At 41.7% G+C, this 20,727-nt stretch overlaps 2 protein-coding genes and 1 long non-coding RNA gene across 6 annotated transcripts; 1 reads left to right on the top strand and 2 right to left on the bottom strand.

The window, feature by feature from the left end:
• The first annotated feature begins 541 nt into the window (after window positions 1-541).
• On the top strand, window positions 542-4,617 carry LOC125512668 (monosaccharide-sensing protein 2-like). Its single transcript, XM_048677763.1, has 6 exons — window positions 542-726; window positions 806-924; window positions 1,258-1,824; window positions 2,516-3,474; window positions 3,583-3,770; window positions 3,863-4,617. The coding sequence occupies exons 2-6, from the start codon at window positions 846-848 to the stop codon at window positions 4,302-4,304; spliced, it is 2,235 nt and encodes a 744-aa protein (XP_048533720.1). The 5' UTR covers window positions 542-726; window positions 806-845; the 3' UTR covers window positions 4,305-4,617.
• A 653-nt stretch (window positions 4,618-5,270) lies between these two features.
• LOC125512667 (kinesin-like protein KIN-14D) lies at window positions 5,271-13,599 on the bottom strand. Of its 3 annotated transcripts, XM_048677761.1 has the most exons (19): window positions 13,339-13,597; window positions 12,992-13,248; window positions 12,636-12,804; window positions 12,293-12,420; window positions 12,061-12,144; window positions 11,865-11,942; window positions 11,702-11,794; window positions 9,902-11,389; window positions 9,735-9,816; window positions 9,552-9,647; window positions 9,272-9,448; window positions 9,042-9,148; window positions 8,741-8,919; window positions 7,878-8,042; window positions 7,554-7,807; window positions 7,293-7,465; window positions 6,624-7,030; window positions 6,385-6,479; window positions 5,271-5,935 (listed from the first exon to the last, which is right to left on the bottom strand). In XM_048677761.1, the coding sequence occupies exons 1-19, from the start codon at window positions 13,373-13,375 to the stop codon at window positions 5,853-5,855; spliced, it is 4,152 nt and encodes a 1,383-aa protein (XP_048533718.1). In that variant the 5' UTR covers window positions 13,376-13,597; the 3' UTR covers window positions 5,271-5,852. The 3 variants fall into 3 exon arrangements, 2 of the variants coding, with proteins under 2 accessions (XP_048533718.1, XP_048533719.1); XR_007285482.1 differs by lacking the exons at window positions 5,271-5,935; window positions 6,385-6,479 and adding an exon at window positions 7,109-7,206 and having other exon boundaries at window positions 6,890-7,030; window positions 13,339-13,599; XM_048677762.1 differs by lacking the exons at window positions 12,293-12,420; window positions 12,636-12,804; window positions 12,992-13,248; window positions 13,339-13,597 and having other exon boundaries at window positions 12,034-12,144.
• Window positions 13,600-15,185: 1,586 nt separating this feature from the next.
• On the bottom strand, window positions 15,186-19,689 carry LOC125512665. Of its 2 annotated transcripts, none has more exons than XR_007285481.1 (6): window positions 19,216-19,689; window positions 18,536-18,604; window positions 17,907-17,996; window positions 17,474-17,512; window positions 15,857-16,297; window positions 15,186-15,739 (listed from the first exon to the last, which is right to left on the bottom strand). It is a non-coding gene; the product is annotated as an uncharacterized LOC125512665 (long non-coding RNA). The 2 variants fall into 2 exon arrangements; XR_007285480.1 differs by having other exon boundaries at window positions 15,857-16,024.
• Window positions 19,690-20,727: the final 1,038 nt, after the last annotated feature.

Below are 20,727 nucleotides of genomic sequence, written 5' to 3'. Positions count from 1 at the left end.
CTTGGTAGAGACCCATGGGAGTCGGGATGGTTTTTTGTCACGTCATCCCTACGAGCGAGCCCCACTCATCAGTTCGGCGGTCAAAAAAGGTTCAAATGAGAATTAGTGCGATTTGTTACAACTCGACTCAAAACATATACTGATGTGCAAAAAAGAAAGATTTTTCTAAATACAATACAAACGCAACCGCTCATGTATACGCACATACACTCACCTCTATGAACGCATACACGCACACCCCTATCCTTATAGACTGAGCCGACATATCATTTTGAAATTGATGAAGTTATCATAGGCGCCTTATAGTCGACGAAAACGTATCCTCGTATTGAACGTGCATCGCCGAAAATTCCTTAAATACAACCGGAAAAATGCTAACACGAGGGCTTGAACCGTGGTGGACTGAGAATAACGAAAGTTGATACTCTGTACAAATTAAGTCGTGGAAATCACGTATGGCCGATTATATACAGCTGTAAAATAAATACACAGCTGTAATCAGCCTTTTGTCGTCACTCTCGCGGCGGAGGGGGGCCACGCTGCTCGCCTTGTCTTCTTCTTTTCCGGTGGCAGCCGGGGCAGTGAACGAGGGGCAGCTCTTGGCTCCTATTTGAGGCGGCTTCGCTCGGTTCTGATCTACCGCACCGCACCACCACACCACACCAGGGGGCTGCCGCTTCTTGGGCTTCTCCATCTCCTCTCCTTGGTTGGTTCTCTACTAGAGAGGTAGGCGAGATTTTTCATCTAAATAATCCCAGCTGGTGGTGGCTGGTTCGTTTATCTTGGGCTGGGTTTCTGCGCGCAGGCGCAGCTGCAGGGATCCTTGGTGGAGAGGAGGGAAGAAGATGTCGGGTGCTGCACTGGTCGCGATTGCGGCTTCCATCGGCAATCTGCTGCAGGGGTGGGACAATGCCACCATCGCTGGTAAGTAGCCCAGATTTGTTTTACTACCTTGTTAGATCACTCCGGTGAATTTGGGGTTCTTGGTTTGGGAGCTTCCTTTATAAGTAGTTTAGACCAGATGCTGTTCAGTACTACTACTACTAGTCTTTTTTGGAACAAAAGACGGGTGATTTATTTCCCTTGAGCAAACTGATGACTTGTTTTTCCTTGGACCCTAAAAGCAACACCGTACCAACCAATTGTCAAGACAAGTTTGGATTGTGAACATTTCCTTGATTATCTCTCATCTGTAAACTTGCTATCCTTTACTTTTACTCGAGGCACAGATTAACAGAGCAAGCTTTTCGTCTTCAGGTGCTGTCCTGTACATCAAGAAGGAATTCCAGCTCGAAAATAATCCGACTGTGGAGGGGCTCATCGTGGCCATGTCGCTCATCGGTGCAACCATCATCACCACATTCTCCGGGCCAGTATCAGACTGGGTTGGCCGGCGCCCTATGCTCATTCTCTCTTCGCTTCTCTACTTCCTCAGCGGCCTAATTATGCTATGGTCACCCAATGTCTATGTGCTGCTCCTGGCACGCCTTGTCGATGGCTTTGGTATCGGCTTGGCTGTCACGCTGGTGCCTTTGTACATCTCAGAGACGGCTCCTTCGGAGATTAGGGGACGGCTCAACACGCTTCCACAGTTCAGTGGGTCAGGAGGGATGTTCTTGTCATACTGCATGGTGTTCGGGATGTCACTCTTGCCATCACCTGATTGGAGAATTATGCTGGGGGTTCTCTCAGTTCCGTCATTGTTTTTCTTCATCTTGACGGTATTTTACCTGCCAGAATCTCCGAGATGGCTTGTCAGCAAGGGCCGAATGGCAGAGGCAAAGAAGGTGCTGCAAAGATTACGGGGAAGGGAGGATGTCTCAGGTCTGTTTTTTTCACTCAAAACTCCATATTCATTTCACCTGGATTGCTTTTTTTTGGAAAAGGGGGACATCCCCGGCCTCTGCATCGGAGAGATGCATACGGCCACAATTTCACCTGGATTGCTACAGAACCCTTCTTTAAATTCATCCCTGATAGTGGATTGCAATTAGTTGCCTAAGTGATATGCACTAGTGTTAACTGTTATATTTGGGTTGCACAATTTTTTTAACAAAAAATCATTATTTAATTTGTACAGACTGTATAACAGATCATAAATGACCAAAGAGTAAGAAATTATGTTGAGTCTTGTTAACATTAAATTCATGTTGGTACTTTGCACAGCACAGAATGTCGAAGTAGTAGTAGTAACCTCAGTGGAGGCTTTTTTTGCTCTTTAATAAATGACCTTGTTGACAAAGCTCAGATGGACTGTGGCTATATTGGTTGGTAAATGGACACAAGTATGCAACTTAAGTTAAGAACTTGCATAAGCTGCTCCTTTCAGTAAGGTATTCAAGTCAATTATGATATGTTTCTAAAGATATAATGTTTTGGTATTCCTCAAAAATGATTTCACAATTCGGGTTTCAATATAGTATGTTGGAATCTAAGTGTTGGTAAATTTCAGTTGGTGGTTTACGAATAACTATGAGTAAAGTTACAGTTATCATTCCAAATCAAATTTGTGCAGGAGAAATGGCCCTTCTTGTTGAAGGTTTGGAGGTTGGAGGAGACACCTCCATTGAGGAGTACATAATAGGACCAGCTAATGACCCAGCTGACGATCATGTTGTTGATGGCGATAATGACCAAATAACACTATATGGGCCTGAAGAGGGCCAATCATGGATTGCTCGACCTTCCAAGGGACCCAGCATGCTTGGAAGTGTGCTTTCTCTTGCATCTCGTCATGGCAGCATGGTGAACCAGAGTGTGCCCCTTATGGATCCTCTAGTCACGCTTTTCGGAAGTGTTCATGAGAACATGCCTCAAGTTGGAGGAAGCATGCGGAGCACATTGTTTCCTAACTTTGGCAGCATGCTCAGTGTGGCAGATCAGCACCCAAAAACTGAGCACTGGGATGAGGAGAACGTTCATAGGGACGATGAAGAATATGCATCTGATGCTGGAGGTGACTACGAAGATAATGTCCATAGCCCGCTGCTGTCACGACAGACCACAAACACGGATGGGAAGGACCATGGTCACCATGGAAGCACTTTGGGCATGAGAAGGAGAAGTCTCTTGGAAGAGGGTGGGGAGGCAGTCAGCAGCACTGGTATTGGTGGGGGGTGGCAACTCGCATGGAAATGGTCGGAGCGACAAGGCGAGGATGGCAAGAAGGAAGGAGGCTTCAAAAGAATCTACTTGCACCAAGAGGGGGTGGCCGACTCAAGAAGGGGCTCTGTTGTTTCACTTCCTGGTGGGGGTGATGCCACGCAAGGGGGCAGTGGGTTTATACATGCTGCTGCTTTGGTAAGCCACTCGGCTCTTTACTCCAAGGATCTTATGGAAGAGCGTATGGCGGCCGGTCCAGCCATGATTCATCCATTGGAGGCAGCTCCCAAAGGTTCAATCTGGAAAGATCTGTTTGAACCTGGTGTGAGGCGTGCATTGTTCGTCGGCGTTGGAATTCAGATGCTTCAGCAGGTAGAGATTATGCTGCTGATTTCTTTAATTACTGTATGTATGCCAGATATGAACAAACATATAGTCTGAAACTGGCCAACAAGTACTAAGTCGATTTTCCTTGTGCAGTTTGCTGGAATAAATGGAGTTCTCTACTATACTCCTCAAATTCTGGAGCAAGCTGGTGTGGCGGTTCTTCTTTCCAATCTTGGCCTCAGTTCAGCATCAGCATCCATCTTGATCAGTTCTCTCACCACCTTACTCATGCTCCCAAGCATTGGTGTAGCCATGAGACTTATGGATATATCTGGAAGAAGGTAACTAACTGGTTTGCTTTGGAATCTCAATTCTCAGTATTATCACTTTTTCCGATCAAACAAGGCCTTATTATTATTTTTCCTTTCTGCAGGTTTCTGCTACTGGGCACAATTCCCATCTTGATAGCATCCCTAATTGTTTTGGTTGTGTCCAATGTTATCAACTTGAGTACGGTGCCCCACGCTGTGCTCTCCACAGTTAGCGTCATTGTCTACTTCTGCTGCTTTGTCATGGGCTTTGGCCCGATCCCCAACATTCTATGTGCAGAGATTTTCCCCACCAGAGTCCGTGGTGTCTGCATCGCTATTTGCGCCCTCACATTCTGGATTTGTGACATTATTGTTACCTACAGCCTGCCTGTGATGCTGAATGCTATTGGTCTAGCGGGTGTCTTTGGTATATATGCAGTCGTTTGCTGCATTGCCTTTGTGTTCGTCTACCTAAAGGTCCCAGAGACAAAGGGCATGCCCCTCGAGGTCATCACCGAGTTCTTTGCGGTTGGGGCGAAGCAAGCGCAGGCCACCATTGCCTGATTCATCATGGAGCTTTGTTTTCAGTTTGCACACTGCGGTCTGCGCTGAAAATTGCAAATTGGACGGGTCCTCGTGAGGAACGGAAAAACTTTTGAGTTGTAAATGAGATAGCTACCCAAAGAGCTCATCACGAGGAACGGGAAGCTGTAAAAGTAGGAGGATTTCATGCCCCCATTTCATCGTCTATTATTGCTTATTAGTACTGTACTGTAATCGTCATTAGTTGCTGTAGGGTTGTTCAACTTGCTAATCTGATTCTGAACTACCATGCTGATGTCCGAAATAAAGAAAAAGCATGTTTTTTTTGTGTCAACTTGCAAGCTTTCTTTTAAACATTGTGCAATGTATTGTAAATTTCTTTATCAACTTCCCTCGATTCAGAGAGAAGCACTTGCTTGTAAGTCATGAAAGATTTTTCTCGACACATTTGCTGCATGGAGCTTAGTGGTAGAAAAATTAAATATAATACTCCCTCCATTTCTAAACATAAGTCTTTTTAGAGATTTCAATGCGAACTAGATACAGATGCATATATACGGATTTTGGAGCGAGATTCACACATTTTGCTCCGTATGTAGTCCATATTGAAATCTCTAAAATGACTTATATTTAGGGACGGAGTACTGAAGTTGCAAATAATTTCTCTGGTATAAAACTGACACTTCTAATTTAGAAAATTACATGATATCTTATTATATTGGCGACTTCGTGACACTCCAAACAACATTTGCAATATGACGATTGAATTGCGTGCGTTTTTACTCTGTCGTAACTGAGGACTGAACTGTTCACTACCATGGAAGTACCTCTTCCTGTAAGTTTATTTATTAGTACTGTACATAGTTCATTGCATCAGTAGAATCAAGTCAACACAGTTTCCTACCATATGGTGAACTATTTTGTATTGAAGATAAAAAAAACACAGGCTTCCTACCACATGGTAAAACTACTGAGAAACTCCGGTCATGTTCTTCACAGTGCAACGTTGCAGCAACTAAATTAAGTGCATCAAGTCAGTCAATATCATTGGATCCTTCGAAAGAGAAAAAGAAAGGCAACATCTTGAAAAACAACAAAGAATGAGAAAAGGTTTCTGGTCTATCTACTATACTGAACCCCAAATCCTTGTAGTTGATGAAATTATGCGCAAATCTAAGAGCACAACTGAAACATAAGAGAGCGCCAGATCATAGGAAAACATCACCGGCTGATTTCAGAATTCAGACCCTATGAGAAAAATACACCTAGGCTATACCTAATTTAGGCAATAACAGATTCGAAGCCTTCACTGAATTGCACCTAGGCTACATATTCATGTGCTTTAACAACTACTTGGAAGTTGTTTAGAGCGTACTGAAATAGTAAAAAGGATAAGTGAATCAAGCACAAGAGAGGAGAGATTCACAACACCTAAATTTTCTCCCTGCCTAATTTCCAACTCAATGGGCTTAATTACAACAAGCTAGACTGTACACTCTAGAGCTTCCAATAGATATTTAAGGCAAGTGGAAAATGGTTTAGCCAAAATGGCACAGTAAGAAACTTGATCTATGGTCCTCGTTTTGCACTACTAGTAGCTCTTGCTGGTGGAATTCCTTGGGTGCTTGTATTTCTTCGTGCCCCTGTTGGCACTGCAACAAGAATAAGAAAAAATATGTAGACATGTTGAGAGTGGATATAATCCAGGTATTTGAATGTTAATAATCAATACTCTAGTAACTATATTCCTTGCGAGATTTCTACAAGAGTCACTTTTTTGTTAGATACAGTACCAGGAGTTACACTGAGTTTGTATTAGATTAGATTCGTTATCAGTTCATCAATGCAAATATCCTTTTACTCTGGACCGTAGTCAAAACATTGATTCCATGCCAATGCATATCCAGCTAAATCCCGTTGTAATTACATGTTCAAGACACACTGTACATGTATGTTACCGAGATTAGGAGTGAACTATATGAACTAACTGTATGGATAAAACTGTCAAACTCAGTTATGTTTCTCCCAAGCATTATTTTGTCAACCTTGGCATATTCAGAAAATTTCAAAAATCCAAGTGCAAAATAAAGAGGCATCTTACCTGAGGGTTTAGGAACAGCAGGATCCCTTGGTTTAGGCCGCAAGCCTGATGCTTTTCCGACTGTCAACTTCTGAACTCGAGATACCGTCTTTGTCCTACACGAAGGGAAAAAGGTGCAAGTCACAGACAACAGCCACAACCATGACAAAAGTTCCACTTCATGGAAATTCTGTATAAATTGAATTGTCAAATAAATGAAACTATTAAATGTCAGACTAATGAGAACTGGAAATACGCACAACCGCTCTTTCGCAGCGCTAGACGCTTTCTCTTGCCCTTGGTCTACCACACTGCTTACAGAACTGTCAGTTTCCGCACCGGTGGAATTACCCCCATCAGATGCATCACTTAACCTTCCATCAGATTCAACATCACCAAGACCAGAAACCTCAGGTTCAATGGAGAGCATGGACCCAGCTTCAGATTGCCTGTCACTAGTGTCAGAGAAGTTGTCAAGATCAGAAGCTGCTCCACCACCAACACTTGAGACCTTTCCTAGTGATGTTATGCCAGGAGAAGATGATGAATGCTTCAATATGTGATCAGCTTGTCTGTTGGACTTCAATTTGGAGGTGCTAGTATTCAGTAGCTGCAGCTGTTCGATTTCGTCGTCCTTCTTTGAGATAGTATCTTTTAGCATCGAAAACTGCAAGTCGACACATTAGATGTCAACAACTGTAACTGTATTTCATTATGAGAGAAAATCTTGTGCCACATGACATACTGTTTTGAATTTTGACACCCTAGTATGATATCCTTAATTTATTTGCGCACCTCAATATCAAGATCATTAGCTAGTTACGCTAGTATGTTGCAATATCACTGCATTTGTCGCTTATTATTAGTCCTTAAGGTCCTTGCAATATCACTGCACCCCAATAATGTTTTGTGTTGAGAGAGTATGTTACCTGATCCATCAATTCTCTGACATCTTTGACTTCTTTTCCCTCCTTATTGGTCCTTGCAACACCTAGTTCCACCCCAGACACTCGTTCCGCAAATTTAAGAGTACTTAAGGTCTCTGTATAAGACGAAACGTCTGGATTGACCTGCACAAACATTAGTGTCTTTGCATGCCCACCTGCATATGAAATTTTCCCATGTCATGAACCTCTCTATACAACACATAATTATGTGACTAAAATTAGTTCTTTGGTGAAAAAGAATACCCAGAGAAGTTTGCAAGACTTGTGTAAGCTTGCTATTTCTGTATGGTACATGCGCATTCTTCTGTGATAAGGAAAATATAACATCCCCAAGAGCAGCCAGAGATTTGTTGATGTGCTGTGCTTCTTTGAGCCTGTCTCCTGTAACCGCAGAGCGGTCCACCCTCTCACTTCCAGCAAGATCCACAAGGTGTAGAGCGCCACGTGAAGTGTTCCCAGTTTTTAGATCCTGGCCTCGGACATGAATTGTCACAACACTGCAGAAGATTACCCACTAATAAGGAGCTTTATTCCTGCAGAAAAAGAGAACTGGCAAAATTAACCTACCTGTGAGATCTGCTGCTTCTCTCGTTCAAAGCTGTTGCACTCATCGCTCTATTGCCGTGCCCAGTTTGCATTAGATCAATAACATGAGAAGTTGAGTTGACAGGACATATAGTTGCGTCAGGAACAGAAATTCCGTTTGGCTGCATGGTATTCTGAATCCCTATCGTGTGCAAGTTAAGGAAAAAAAAGGGGGAGGGGGGGAGGGGGGATGTTTCAGTCTGCAAAAGGCAATTCATTGAATTACAAGCAAGACTATGACAGTAGAAATCTCATGAATACTGTGTACGGGCAATTGGTGTACCCAACCAAAGTTACAACTTTTTGGGCCTCTTTGGTGGTGACTAATTTTGCCGCAGTTTGCCACACCTGCCTTAGGTGCTCAAATTCTTAGCCATACTTTGGCTTGCCTAAGGGAATCTTGCCATACTTTTTGTGTGTATGACATGTGGGGATTGTTTCTCACAAGAAGAATCTTGCCTTAGGTGTGGCTAGAACAAAACACCCACCTAACTTGGTCCTGCCTAACTTGAGGTGTGGCAAAGTGTGGCAAGGTGTGTCTAGGAACCAAAAACAGCCCCTTTATTTCCAGACACTTTCTTGCTAATAATAGATGAATTCAGAATGCATAAAACCATGACTAATGTTGCGTATTCGAGAAAAATGACTAAGTTTTGTTAGAACTTGCAGAAAACACACACGGACTACTATGCCCAACTAAAAGTTGCAGAATTACAAAATAGACCTATTTCAACTAATTTCGTTATAACAATATTACCACATAAAACAATGGCTAACATAGAACATGCAGAAAACACACGCAAACTACTATCCAGTGAAGCCAGTTTAGACAAACAAAAGGATATTTCTTCTGTGCACCACCACCACCAAGGAGATCACGGATTTGCTCATTGTAGATCTCAATCATTTGAACAGTAAGTTCATATGTGATCATGTCTCGCCGAGCATGGGAGATATTGAAAAGGTCATTTAGTGCTCTATAGTTAACGCCCCATTCTTTCTCAGTTGCCTTTTCAGGCCCCATCTAAGAAATCAATTGAAACAAGATATTGTAAGCACATCATCGACTATTAAAACATATACTATTAGTTCTTCCATGCAAACAGAAATAAAAAGCTAAAAGTTCATGTTCTGAAAGCTTCATACCATAGTGTATGTTTTCCCTGATCCAGTTTGACCATATGCGAAAATGCAAACATTGTAGCCATCAAGAACTGATCTAATTAGTGGCTGAATATCCTTGAAGACCATATCTATTAAGGAAAATTAGGATATAAGAAAACCAATTTATGACGTACACTATATTAGTGCATTGTTACATCATAAATAGAAACTCGAGAGAAGGTAAATTGCATAGATCTCACTGTTATAAGTACCTTGTGTAGTGGTAGGCCCAAATACTTTGTTGAATGTGAAATTCTTGCCCCCTTCCTTTTGTTTTGTAGGGTTCGTTAAAACGAGTTCACCATTGTCGCCAATATATTCAACTGAATTGGAGCCCTCATCCTCCCCAGGTTGAAAAGGTCTAATCCGACAGTAAACTCTGATGTTTCCTGCTTCGTAATACTATGTTAACCTAATATTTTTAGCTGTACTACCTAAGTAAATATAATAGCCAAACAAAATGAACTAATGATTGTAGTACAAAACTGGCACCTTTTAGTTCCTGGATCTCATTGAACAATTTTCTGTTTTCTTCAAGAGCTGCATGATATTTTTCTGCAGCATTTGTTACCGCCTTAAGGTTTTCTCCTACAAAAAATGCAATAATGTTAATTGTGATCTATTGATGAAATTATGTAAATACAAGAGATAACTACTCGCAGGGTTCATTCTTACCAAGGCCAGCTAGTTCTTCAAGCCATCTTTTTTGACAATTTAGGATTTCATGCCTAACTGAAACAGAACATAGCCTCAAATCCTGATAAAACAAAACACTATTCACATAACTGAAAATTTAGGAACTCCCAATGGAAACCGAGAAAAGGAATTGATTTGACTAATACCTGAACGTTTTGTACTTGCAAACCCACAAATTGGTTGACCACTATTCCTTTCTGCTCCCAGAACTGGATTCGAGATTTAGATACTTCTTCAAGTTCCCTTTTTCTCTTGATAGAATCTTCTAACATGAGCTCTACTTCTTTTATCCTATGTTCCAACTCCTCCTTTACCTGGGAAGCTCTGGTCTCTAACTGCTGACTATGTGTCTCATGCAATCTTTTTGTTGCTTCAAGCTCTTGCCTGAGTTGCAGAATTACGCTGGCATTGTCTTCCTTATCTGCAAGAAGCCTAACTACATCCCCCTCCTTAGATTCTAAGAGCTTGCAGGCTTCTTCATATGACGATCTTAATGCTTCCATTTCCAGCTTAACTTTCGCAATTATACTGTTACCATCCTCCTTTTCCTTCATCAACCTAAGAATGTCCTCATTCTCCTTTGTTAAGCTGTCCTGTTTGAGTTGCAAAATCATACTGGCATTGTCTTCCTTGTCTGCAAGAAGCTTAATTATATCTTCCTTCTTAGATTCTAACAACTTGCAGTTCTCCTCGTGCAATGATTTTAATGCTTCTAAGTCCAGCTTAAGTTTCATAATTGTATTGTTATAATCTTCATTTTCCTTCATCAACCTAATTATGTCGCTCTTCTCCTTAGTTGATGTATCTGTGTCTTCATCAGTTGATTGCTTAATGTTTCTAACTGTGCCTTTTTTCAGGTCAGCCTTATTATCTTCCTTCTCCTTCATCAATCGAATTGTATCTTCCTTCTCCTTCAGCAACCTAATCATCTCTTCCTTCTCCTCTGTCAACCTAACCACAATAGTGTTCTTCTCTGAAATCAATCTATCATTACCATCATCTGTTGTTTGTTTTTTGTCCTTAATACTACCGTTTTCTGAATTAACCATATCTTCTTTCTGTATTGACCTAACCACATCGTCATTCTCCTTCATCAGCCTAATTATATCTTCCTTCTCCTTCAACAACCTAACCATCTCTTCCTTCTCCTTTGTGAATCTAAATATAGTATCATCCTTCTCCTTAAGTAACCTATCATTTCCTTCATCGATTATTCTTTGTCTTTCTTCAACCATGACCTTTTTTAAATCAACCATATCTTCCTTTGCCATCAACAGACTAACCATATCTTCCTTCTCCTTCAACGACCTAACCATTTCTTGCTTCTCCTTTTTCAATGTCACTATAGTATCATCCTTCTCCTTAAGTAACCTGTATCTTTCCTCATCCACTATTTGCTGTGTTTCTTCCACCTTGCCCTTTTTCAAGTCGACTATATCGTCCTTTTCCTTCAACAACCTAACCATATCTTCCTTCTCCTTCAACAACCTAACCATATCTTCCTTCTCCTTCAGCAACGTAACCATATCTTCCTTCTCCTTCATCAATCTAGCCACTTCTTCCTGGCATTTCATCAACATAGCCATATCTTCCTCTGGTAGTTGTCCTTTGTCTTTGAGCTTATCTTTCTCCATCTGCATGACAAGAGTGGGCTTTCATAAAGAAACAGATCAACTTTCTCCATTGAGCTAAAGCTATGGCCACTCAAGTACATGAATTGTCATTATTTACAGAGTGGACAAGAAAGTAAGTCAACCTTGCTGTTATTTTAAGCTATATGAAATAAACAAATGGGGTTCTGCTCAGTCACACTATTTTACAATTTACTGGAGATGAGAAGAGCTTGAAACTCATTGAGAAGAATTAAGCAATTTACTTGCAGTGCACAAAATTTCTGGTAAAAACAATTCGGAGATAGATGGCTCAAAGAAGGTGCTAGAATTTACATGTGTTTGCCCGCTTTGCCCACCTGCTAGTGCTTCCAGCACTCTTATCCTTGACTGATACTTCTCTTCGCGAGCTTTAATCAGGTTATTTTGCTGCAGACAAGAAAGAGATCACAATGGACTATTCAATACAAAAATAAACATGAATAACTATTTATCTTACATTTCTTATATGCCCAGCTTGAGAAGACATACGCCGTTCAATTTCAACTATGACCTTCCTCAGCAAGCAAGCGATGCGCTAGAATGAAATATTTCCATCCATTTTACGCAAGGAAAGATGTTAACACGTGTAGAAACAAAATCTCCTAAATATGGAAGAACAAACTAACTTTATTGCTTTTTTATTAGAAGCCTACATAAGGTATCTGTCCGTTCTTCCTGTCGATGCTCTCATCAACGATGCTGTTCACGACACCCAGAAGTGACTGAGTGGGTGCATTCTGCAAAATAGGTTGGCTCGTCAAACACAAGAACAAGTTGGCACCGGAAAATAACATACTAGTACGTTTTCTTTTTCATTTTAAATTTCCACGAGAATTGATTGATTATCTTGATGGTTTCAAGTGCAGTATGCAGCATTGTACTTACATCCAAGCTGGAGGATTTCATCAAGTCTGAAATCTTACAACCAGGAAGATCAGCAAATCCCCCTTGTTTCATCTGAAGTACCCCTGACGGAGAATACAGATCGGCCCCTAATGAAGGGGTGGATGGTTCTGCATAGAAAGATGACAAAAGATGATGTTTCAACTCGCAATCAAGTTATTCCCAAGCTTATTAACTTGGACTGGTGAATACTATCGCAAATTCTCAATATCAGTGCAATTGTGCAAACTCCCTAATGGAGAATACTGTCATTCTTGATATTTCTCGAGAGTACAAAAAGAATAAAAATAAAATCTTGATATCAGTGCAAGTAGAATAGCAGGACCTGACATAATTGGACTGGTGAGCACTCTTTGCAGCTTGGCAACCATATACTTTCTGCTTCCCTCGCTATCGTTTCTGGTGAGGAAAGTAACGTTCCGTTCTTCGCCGATGCGTGATCCAAACCGATCCTTGAGGGCAAGAATGCAGGTCACAACAGCTGTCATTTGACCCTGGATGGATGCAATGTCAACCAAGGATAAGAAGAGAGAAGAGAGAATTAATACTACTCCCTCTGTTCATTTTTGTAAGTTGTTTAAGACAGCTGAAATTGAACTGTTTTAGGTGTTGTCTTAAATGTCTAAAAGGTTTTACAAAAGTGAACGGAGGAAGTAACAGGGATACTGCAACCGAACCAACCCTCTCGAGGTCGAAGGCGCTGAAGGTAGGCACGCCCATCCGCTCGACGGCAGCGCGGAACCTGCCGACATTGTCCGTGGAGACGTCGTCCAGCAAGGCGCCGGGGCAAATTTTCCTCAGGAGTGCGCAGAGCAGCCTGCCGCCGGAGAGCGCGGCGTGCAGTTCGTTGTCGGAGGCGTCGGACGGTGGCGGCAGAGGCACGTCGGGGAATATCACGCGAAGCCAACCGACGGCATCCGCCCGCCGCCTCGCTGTGGCTAACCATCCCAAGAATCAATCAGTCAGTCAGTCAGTTAGTCGATGGACCCTGCAAGAAGAGAGAAGAACCAACAAGGGTGGGTGTTTACCTGGGTCTGGCGCGGCATTGGGGGCGCGGAGGGACATGGAAAGCGAGGTGAAACGGGGCGACGGAGACGGGCATGCGGTGGGTATAAGCCGCCTAGCATCGAGGGGACGCCGAGGAGAGGAAGGTGAGGACGGGAGGGAATGGAGCGCGCGAGATTCATGGAGGCGGTAGCCACGCGGGCCTCGTGCTATTTTTAGGTGGCGGGGAGAGAGAGAGACGCGCGACGAGAGGAAGAAGACGAGGACGACGACGAGTCTTGGCTCTGCTCGACTTGGCCGGGGCCAGAATTAAAGACAGGGCGCAGTCTAGCCCATGAGACTATCCAAGGCTGGTCATAGTGTGCACTTCAAGAAAATGTTGCTTATATGGCATGAAGTTAATGAGATGTGGTAACATAATATGTTATTGTAACATAGCGTTTTTCAAGACAAGATGAGCCTACAAACTAATAAATGAAGCTATCTATGACACTACTATTATGTTACTTTGTATTATGAAGATAATAACTTAGACTAGTATCATATGCATGACACTAGCATAAGTTACTCCCCACTATGACCAGCCTAACATAGGTAGTAACATCACACATATCTAGATAAAATAGATGATGTGACAATCAATAAATGAAGAAAGAGAGGCATGTGGTAAAATAGCTAGTTACTAGTAGTACTAGTTGACCCGTTGCGCCAAATGGCGCAGAGACCTGCTGAATACATGTTGTCGATAAAAGTAGTTTCATGCTGCAAGAACCTTCAACTAAAGCCATGTTCGCAAGAAAAATAATTTCCTTTACTAAGGACAGGCCATATATATACAGTCGGTTTAGTTGTGGTCTGCTAAATCCATATGCGCCTTGAAAAAAAACATAGTTTAATTTGCAAAGCCTCACGTGTTTCAAGTATGAATAAGAACTACAAACTCTTTTTGTGAGATTCAAACACATTTCCGGAGTTTTTATTTCTTAGTACATGTTGTCTAAACTGACATTTGCCCAGAGAGAGAGAAGCATACCCCTCTCTCATTATGATTATTATTAAAAGATATTAAATTTGAAATAAACAATTTCATTTACTTGAAGCACTTAAGAAAGAGAACTTAGACATACTTTTACGCAATGCTCATTTAACCTGTGAAGGACTACGCAATGCTCATTTAACCTGTGAAGGACTACGCAATGCTCATTTAATCTGTGAAGGAAATATTCCATCGTCTTTGAATGATGAACTAAACTAAATAAGAAATATATGCAGTAAATTCATTCAAAGTAGAAAAGGGATCTTACATCAAATAAGGCATTACAACAAACATGGTGTTATCTTAGTAAAAGAAATTACATCATTAGAAGAGAAAAGGGAAGAAAGCCAAACATGAGATTGAGATTAATACATCTAGGAGAAGGTCGTAGACATCACTGTGATCAGTTTGCGGCCTGGGGAGCAAGGATCCATGGTTTTTATATGCCTTGTCCGGCTGCTGGAGTAGATGACATGGAAACGTCGTCTCTACCATCTCGATGGCTTAGACCCAGGGAGCCAGATGTTCATCTCGGCCCTCCCCAGCTTCCATCAATGGATTTTTATAGTCAGGAGGAGAGACCTCGTCTCGAGAAGCCGCGGGAGGAGGGGCTCAACCAGATGCGCCATTAGAGACCCACTGAAACCATGTTGTCAATGAAAATAATTTCATTTTGCAAGGACCAGCGTCAAATGGCGCATAGACCCATTGAATCCATGTTCACATTGAAAAAAAAATAATGTTTTAGTTGATTTAGTTGTGGGCAAACACATACGATAACAAGTTTAACCCCTTCAATAAAATAAAATAAAAATGTAGGCTTGTTGTCTACAATGAGATTATACCACATTTTAATTTGGTGGTATAAAATCGCACTTAAGACCATGTCACATTGAAAAAATGCATATTTTCAAGTAATCTCTTGTACTTCCGTTACTTTGAAAATGACCTAAGGCTCAACCCACACATCATTAGTTAAGCTCATCGAGACTGAATTCCTTGATTGACCATTAATACATCAACTCCATACTTCTGCTTCTGTTCTTTCAACATGGACTCTTTACATGTTGTACACACTGTTGGCGCTTTCCAAAGAAGCTAGCATGTGAAAAGTAGCAGCACCAGTACAGTAGAAAAGGCCATCTAGTTACTGAACTGGCCGTGCATGTACACAAGACAGAAACACTGAATCTTCAACGCCATAGACGGCCCAAACGTTTCCTCTTCTTTCTGCTTCTAATGTGCCCTGATCGATCACTCTATCAAGATAGATATTGCACCCGAGAACTACTGCCACAACCTCATCCATCCATGAGATCTATCGAGCATTTTCTCCAACAAATTAAGCAAAGTTTACCCAGAATCAACCCGTATCTCTCTCCCCTCTCCTGCAACTCACACAACAATAAGTATAACAATCAGTATATATGGACAGAGCTGCATGAGGGCACATCAAGAAACAACAGAAAAACATATCAATTGGGATGCCTGTTCAGTATACACACCTTCGCAAACATTATCTTCTCCTTTACATATTTGATTTCTAGCACATAATAAGCATCATCTCCATATTTCAAAGTCGTGGTTGTTAATTTTGCATCATGTGTGATAATCTGGATTAAAAAAAAGCTCTGAATCCTTTCCTGATAATCTTAGTGTTATCATAGTCTTCCCTGCCAAAGAATAATTGTTGAAAACAAGAAATATAAGAGGTTTTACATGCTAATGATAATATGCTGCAGAAACACAAAAAACGAAAAAATAACCAGAGATGAGATGAACCAAAAAAATTGAGCTTATAGTACAAATACCAACTACAAACGCCTTGTCCCGGCTTATAAGGAAATTATTTCGTCAAGCGTATAGTTAAAAAACCAAATACTCTGTAGAAGCATATAGATAGAAATGCTCAATGGCAATGGGCATATCTGCAGCGTTGCCACAACCTGGAACATAGATTGGGACAGTCTTTAAGGCAAAGCAAATATTTGACTAATCAACACAGAAACTCTGCACATTCCACTTTTCTGGAGTAAACCTGGTGATGGCACACGACCGCGAGGCAACAAATTGAAAATTTAACATCTCTATGTGATTTGAGACGGTTCAAACAGAACCTACATATGTTATACGCCCTCCGTTCCTAAATATAAGTCTTTCTAGAGATTTCACCAAGTGACTACATACGGAGCAAAATGAGCGAATCTACAATCTAAAATATGTCTACATACATCCGTATGTTGTATTCCATTTGAAATGTCTAAAAGGACTTATATTTTGGAACGGAGGGAGTACATAGGTAGCCATATGGAGCTGTAAACCAAGACAAAGGCCACCCTAGGCAGAACTTCAAATAGAAGGCACCTCAGGATGCGTGTAGTCAAATTAGTCTAGCTTAAAAACTAAATAGTAAATAAGGTACCATTTGTTTTTCCATGAAAAATAGGCATGCCATATTAGATTTTTGAAATCCTTCACTTGAAAACGCCGTATTCAACTGCCCATATTATTGATGTATAAACAGTCAGCTGCAGTCAGTCAAGTGTTTTTAAGAGAATATGCAAACAGCAAGAAACCAAAGCAGACCCCCACTTCTTAAAAAGAGCTCCAATAAACTTAAATTGCCATCCTATTAATTAATCTATACAGATGAGAAACTTATTCACGGGTTTGTCCTCCAGAAAACAGCTTTAACTCTCACAAAAAATAGTTTGACCAGTTCTAAAAAAATACATTCACATGCACGGGTTTAACTCTCAAAAAACAGCTTTACCTCTCATAAAACAGGTTTAACTCTCACAAAACTTATGCACGGGGTTATCCTCAAGAAAATTTCCATTATCACCCATCCAACATATGACTCAAGACCATAGATCACAAAACCATATGTTCACGGCATGTCCCCAACTTGCATATGAGGCCTTTCTAAATAGAAACTATATGGAAAAATAAACAGCATTCATCTAATTGGATCTTAAGTAAACACGACTGCATGTTTGCATATAATCTAATTGAATTTTAAGGAGGACGACAAAATGCATGTGTGTGGCCACGGCACCCATGTTTCCATGGTGTTCAGTGCTACCAAGAAGAAAACTAACAAAACTGGAAAGTAGCCGAACCTGGGGCTGTGAGGGAGGTTGAGCATGAAATCTTCGTCGCTGCACGCCAGAGAGCAGTGGGGTAAAGACAATGCTTATGTTTATAGAAAATGTGCACTCTTTTAAATGCATGTATAGCCCTTTTTAGGGGAATAAAGGGTACTTTTCAAATTGCCATAGGAAAGCAGTAAAAAACGGAGCAAGCTCATAAATACATTTATGGGCAGAAACATATAAACATAGATGGAACACATAAAGATAAGGAATGCATCTATCAAGTACATGGAAACCCAGATCACTGCCAAACATGAAGAAACATTAATAAACAGGTAGAGAAGTGATGTACAAAGCTTCAACTTTGTCCCATGGAGTATCCAGCTACACAGGAACGGTATTGGAATTCAGAAATTGTATGAGATGTACCATACCACCAGTGAAATGTTAGGTCACTTACATTGCTTGGATTTGTCATTCAGTAGAGATTTTTCCGCACAATATACTTATCAGCTAAGAATCTTGGAAAATGGAGATCCAATCCCATAACCTAGCAAATCATCAAACAAAATCAGGAAGGAAAATATAGGAGAAATCAAAGGATAAGTATATTGACCAAACCTAGGAATAGTGTGACTGGCGGGGACGAAAATACTACAGACATCACCAACGCCACCGTGGCAAGATCCCACCTAACAACGCCCCATTTCCTCTTACTCTATCTATTTCCCATAACTTAGAAGCATAATCAAATATTCAGGTGAAATAACAATCCCCGTCTGACCATAAGTTACAATTTAAGGAAATGGTTTTATACCAAGATTACCTAAACTAACTTTCATCACAGGGATGACAAAACAAGCCAGTACTTGCCTTACTAAATCGGTGTACTATTCTCACACTATATCCTAACTTCAGTTTCTATATGTCCTTACATGTGTCCTTCTATTGTTCAGTGGAAATGGCCAATATCATAATTCCTGAAAGCTAAAATTTATGTGCCGCAAATGTTCAGAACCAACAAACTATGTTTCCACAATACTATTGTGATTCAATAAAGCTAGTCTTGAATGTATATATATTAGGTACCTTCCATATGATAAGATCCACATAGTCTTGAAAGTGAAAATAAAATTTCTTCTTCAGATGCTGGACCCTCTGCAAATAAAAAATACTATTTCAAACAAGTCGAGACAAAACATTTTTCATTCACAACAAAGACCACACAACCAAGAAAGAAAGGGGCGTAAGCAATTAAGCATAAATTTGTTTCAACAATTCAAAAGATGCAAGATTCACTATACACAATAATGACAGGGAGTGTGAAAATTTCAGCAGTGAATGCAATAAGTTAGAGATGATTTTAAGCATCATAATTGACTTGAGCATTCAAAATATTGAGATCAATCTGGGAATAACCAATCAAGTAAGAATGCAAAGCACAGATCAAGATCTTATAGAAAATGAATGAATGGCGTGCAAGATAGCTAAGTAGGTGTGCTAATCCACCGAAATGTAGGAAGCATGGTTACATAATATATTTAGTTTGACTTAAAAGCTGCATTCTTCCTAAATCAGGATCAATCGATAACTGTACCGAAATGTAGAAAGTTATTCTTCCTAACTCTCACACAAGAAGAAATAACTCACCCACGTACATTTGCTTCACACAATCGCTGCAAATCCAAGGAACACAAACAACAGAGGAAGATATGAGGAGAGGAAGAGAATGAGCAAAAGGGGATCTGGAGATTGTAGGAGAAACCAACCACGGGGCTCGTCAGCTAGACTCGGCTTCGAGTTCGTGCCGAGGGCCAACGTCCCTGCCGCCGCCCCGTACGCCAGCCGAGCGAGCACCGATGACGAGGTCGCAAGAGTCGCGATTAGAAGAGAGGAGATGAAAGTCACACCCCCACCTTTCTTGCCCCTCTGCTCCTTGCGCCCCACATCGGCCTCTTCTCCATCCCGCAATGTGTACAATGCCTAGAGTTCGGGTCTCGCTGCTCCATTCGCCGGCCTCGCTGCTCCCCCACCTTCGGCCTCCCGGCCCTCCCCTGCTCCTCCACCCCAGCGAGAACACCCAGCCTCACCAACCCTAGGTCGTGGGTGGAGAAAAGGTGTGGGGTGAACTGGTCCTCGGCGTCGAACAGAGACGAGGGAGGAGGAATAGCAGGCGTCGGCGAGGCTCCCGTGGTGACGCGAGGAGAATGGGCGGAGGAGGCAGGACAGGCTGTGGGAATAGAGGGGAAAGAGGCAAATTTGATAAATTTGATCTGTTAACGAAATCAAATCACAAAATAAACTGCCAGTAAAACTATTTCACGCAACTGACCTTTTTGTGTGACGCTTGATACGAAAATGCCACATTATATTGTGCAACGCAGATAGGCGCTACACGCCTGGCCAGCGTTGCACTCCAGACTGCCTAAAAATTGTTAAGTCATTGTGCAGAGCCTAAGAGATAGGCGCTGCACTAGTGGTTGCACTACAAAATGAAGCAACCACTAGTGCAACGCCTAGAAGCTAGGCGCTACACTGTATAGTGTGGCGCCTAACTCTCAGGCGCTGCATACTGACTTAGTAATTTTCGGATCACACAGGTGCGACGCTGGACAGGCGTGTAGCGTCTATCTGTGAGGCGTTGCACAGTGTAGTGTGACGCCTTCGTGTCGGGCGTCACACAAAAAGGTCAGCCGCGTGAAATAGTTTCACGGGCAGTTCATTCTGTGATTTGATTTCGTTCATAGGTCAAATTTGTCAATTTTGCCATGGAAAGAGGCTAGGGTTTGTCTGGCGGCTCGTGTGGGAGTGGGACAAGTCGAGGGCAGGGCAGGGATTGGATGCGAGGCGCGTGGAGCGGATTGGCCGAAACCTTGTGCACGCGGTGATAACAAACCCAGCCAACGAGTTTCCAACGCGAGCCCACTCGTCATTGACCAGCGAAAAACGACCGCGAGGTGGAAATTGATTTTAACTGCTGTGAAGATCCAACGGCTCAGACGCGTCAGAAAGGCAGATCGGACGGCCGACAAAGCTCTAATCGGGGAAGCCTTGTGGAGGTGAGTTGGCTAGCTTCATTATAGTTTTAAATGAGTAACATCACACATATCAAGGCAAGATGAGTCTACAGCCTAATAAATGAAGTGTTACATGTTACCGCACATATGTTACTTCCCACTATAAAGGTAGTAACATAGATTAGTAACATGCATATGTTACTAGTCTAAGTTACTCCCCAGTGTAGCTAGTCAGAGCCCATCAAAATTGTTTAGAGACAAAAG

Source organism: Triticum urartu, chromosome 6, assembly GCF_003073215.2.
Source record: "Triticum urartu cultivar G1812 chromosome 6, Tu2.1, whole genome shotgun sequence".
Taxonomy (NCBI): Eukaryota; Viridiplantae; Streptophyta; class Magnoliopsida; order Poales; family Poaceae; genus Triticum; species Triticum urartu.
This window is presented reverse-complemented; position numbering and strand designations above follow the sequence as displayed.

What these genes read in the sequence shown, in the direction of transcription:
- LOC125512668 (XM_048677763.1), top strand. Translation starts at nt 846, where the DNA reads ATGTCGGGTGCTGCACTGGTCGCGATTGCGGCTTCCATCGGCAATCTG. An exon ending in GAATTCAGATGCTTCAGCAG is followed by an intron (nt 3,475 to 3,582) that starts GTAGAGATTATG and finishes TTCCTTGTGCAG; the next exon opens with TTTGCTGGAATAAATGGAGT. An exon ending in ATGGATATATCTGGAAGAAG is followed by an intron (nt 3,771 to 3,862) that starts GTAACTAACTGG and finishes TCCTTTCTGCAG; the next exon opens with GTTTCTGCTACTGGGCACAA.
- LOC125512667 (XM_048677761.1), bottom strand. Translation starts at nt 13,375, where the DNA reads ATGTCCCTCCGCGCCCCCAATGCCGCGCCAGACCCAG. An exon ending in TGGGCCTACCACTACACAAG is followed by an intron (nt 9,149 to 9,271) that starts GTACTTATAACA and finishes TTTCCTTAATAG; the next exon opens with ATATGGTCTTCAAGGATATT. An exon ending in CAGGGAAAACATACACTATG is followed by an intron (nt 8,920 to 9,041) that starts GTATGAAGCTTT and finishes TTGATTTCTTAG; the next exon opens with ATGGGGCCTGAAAAGGCAAC.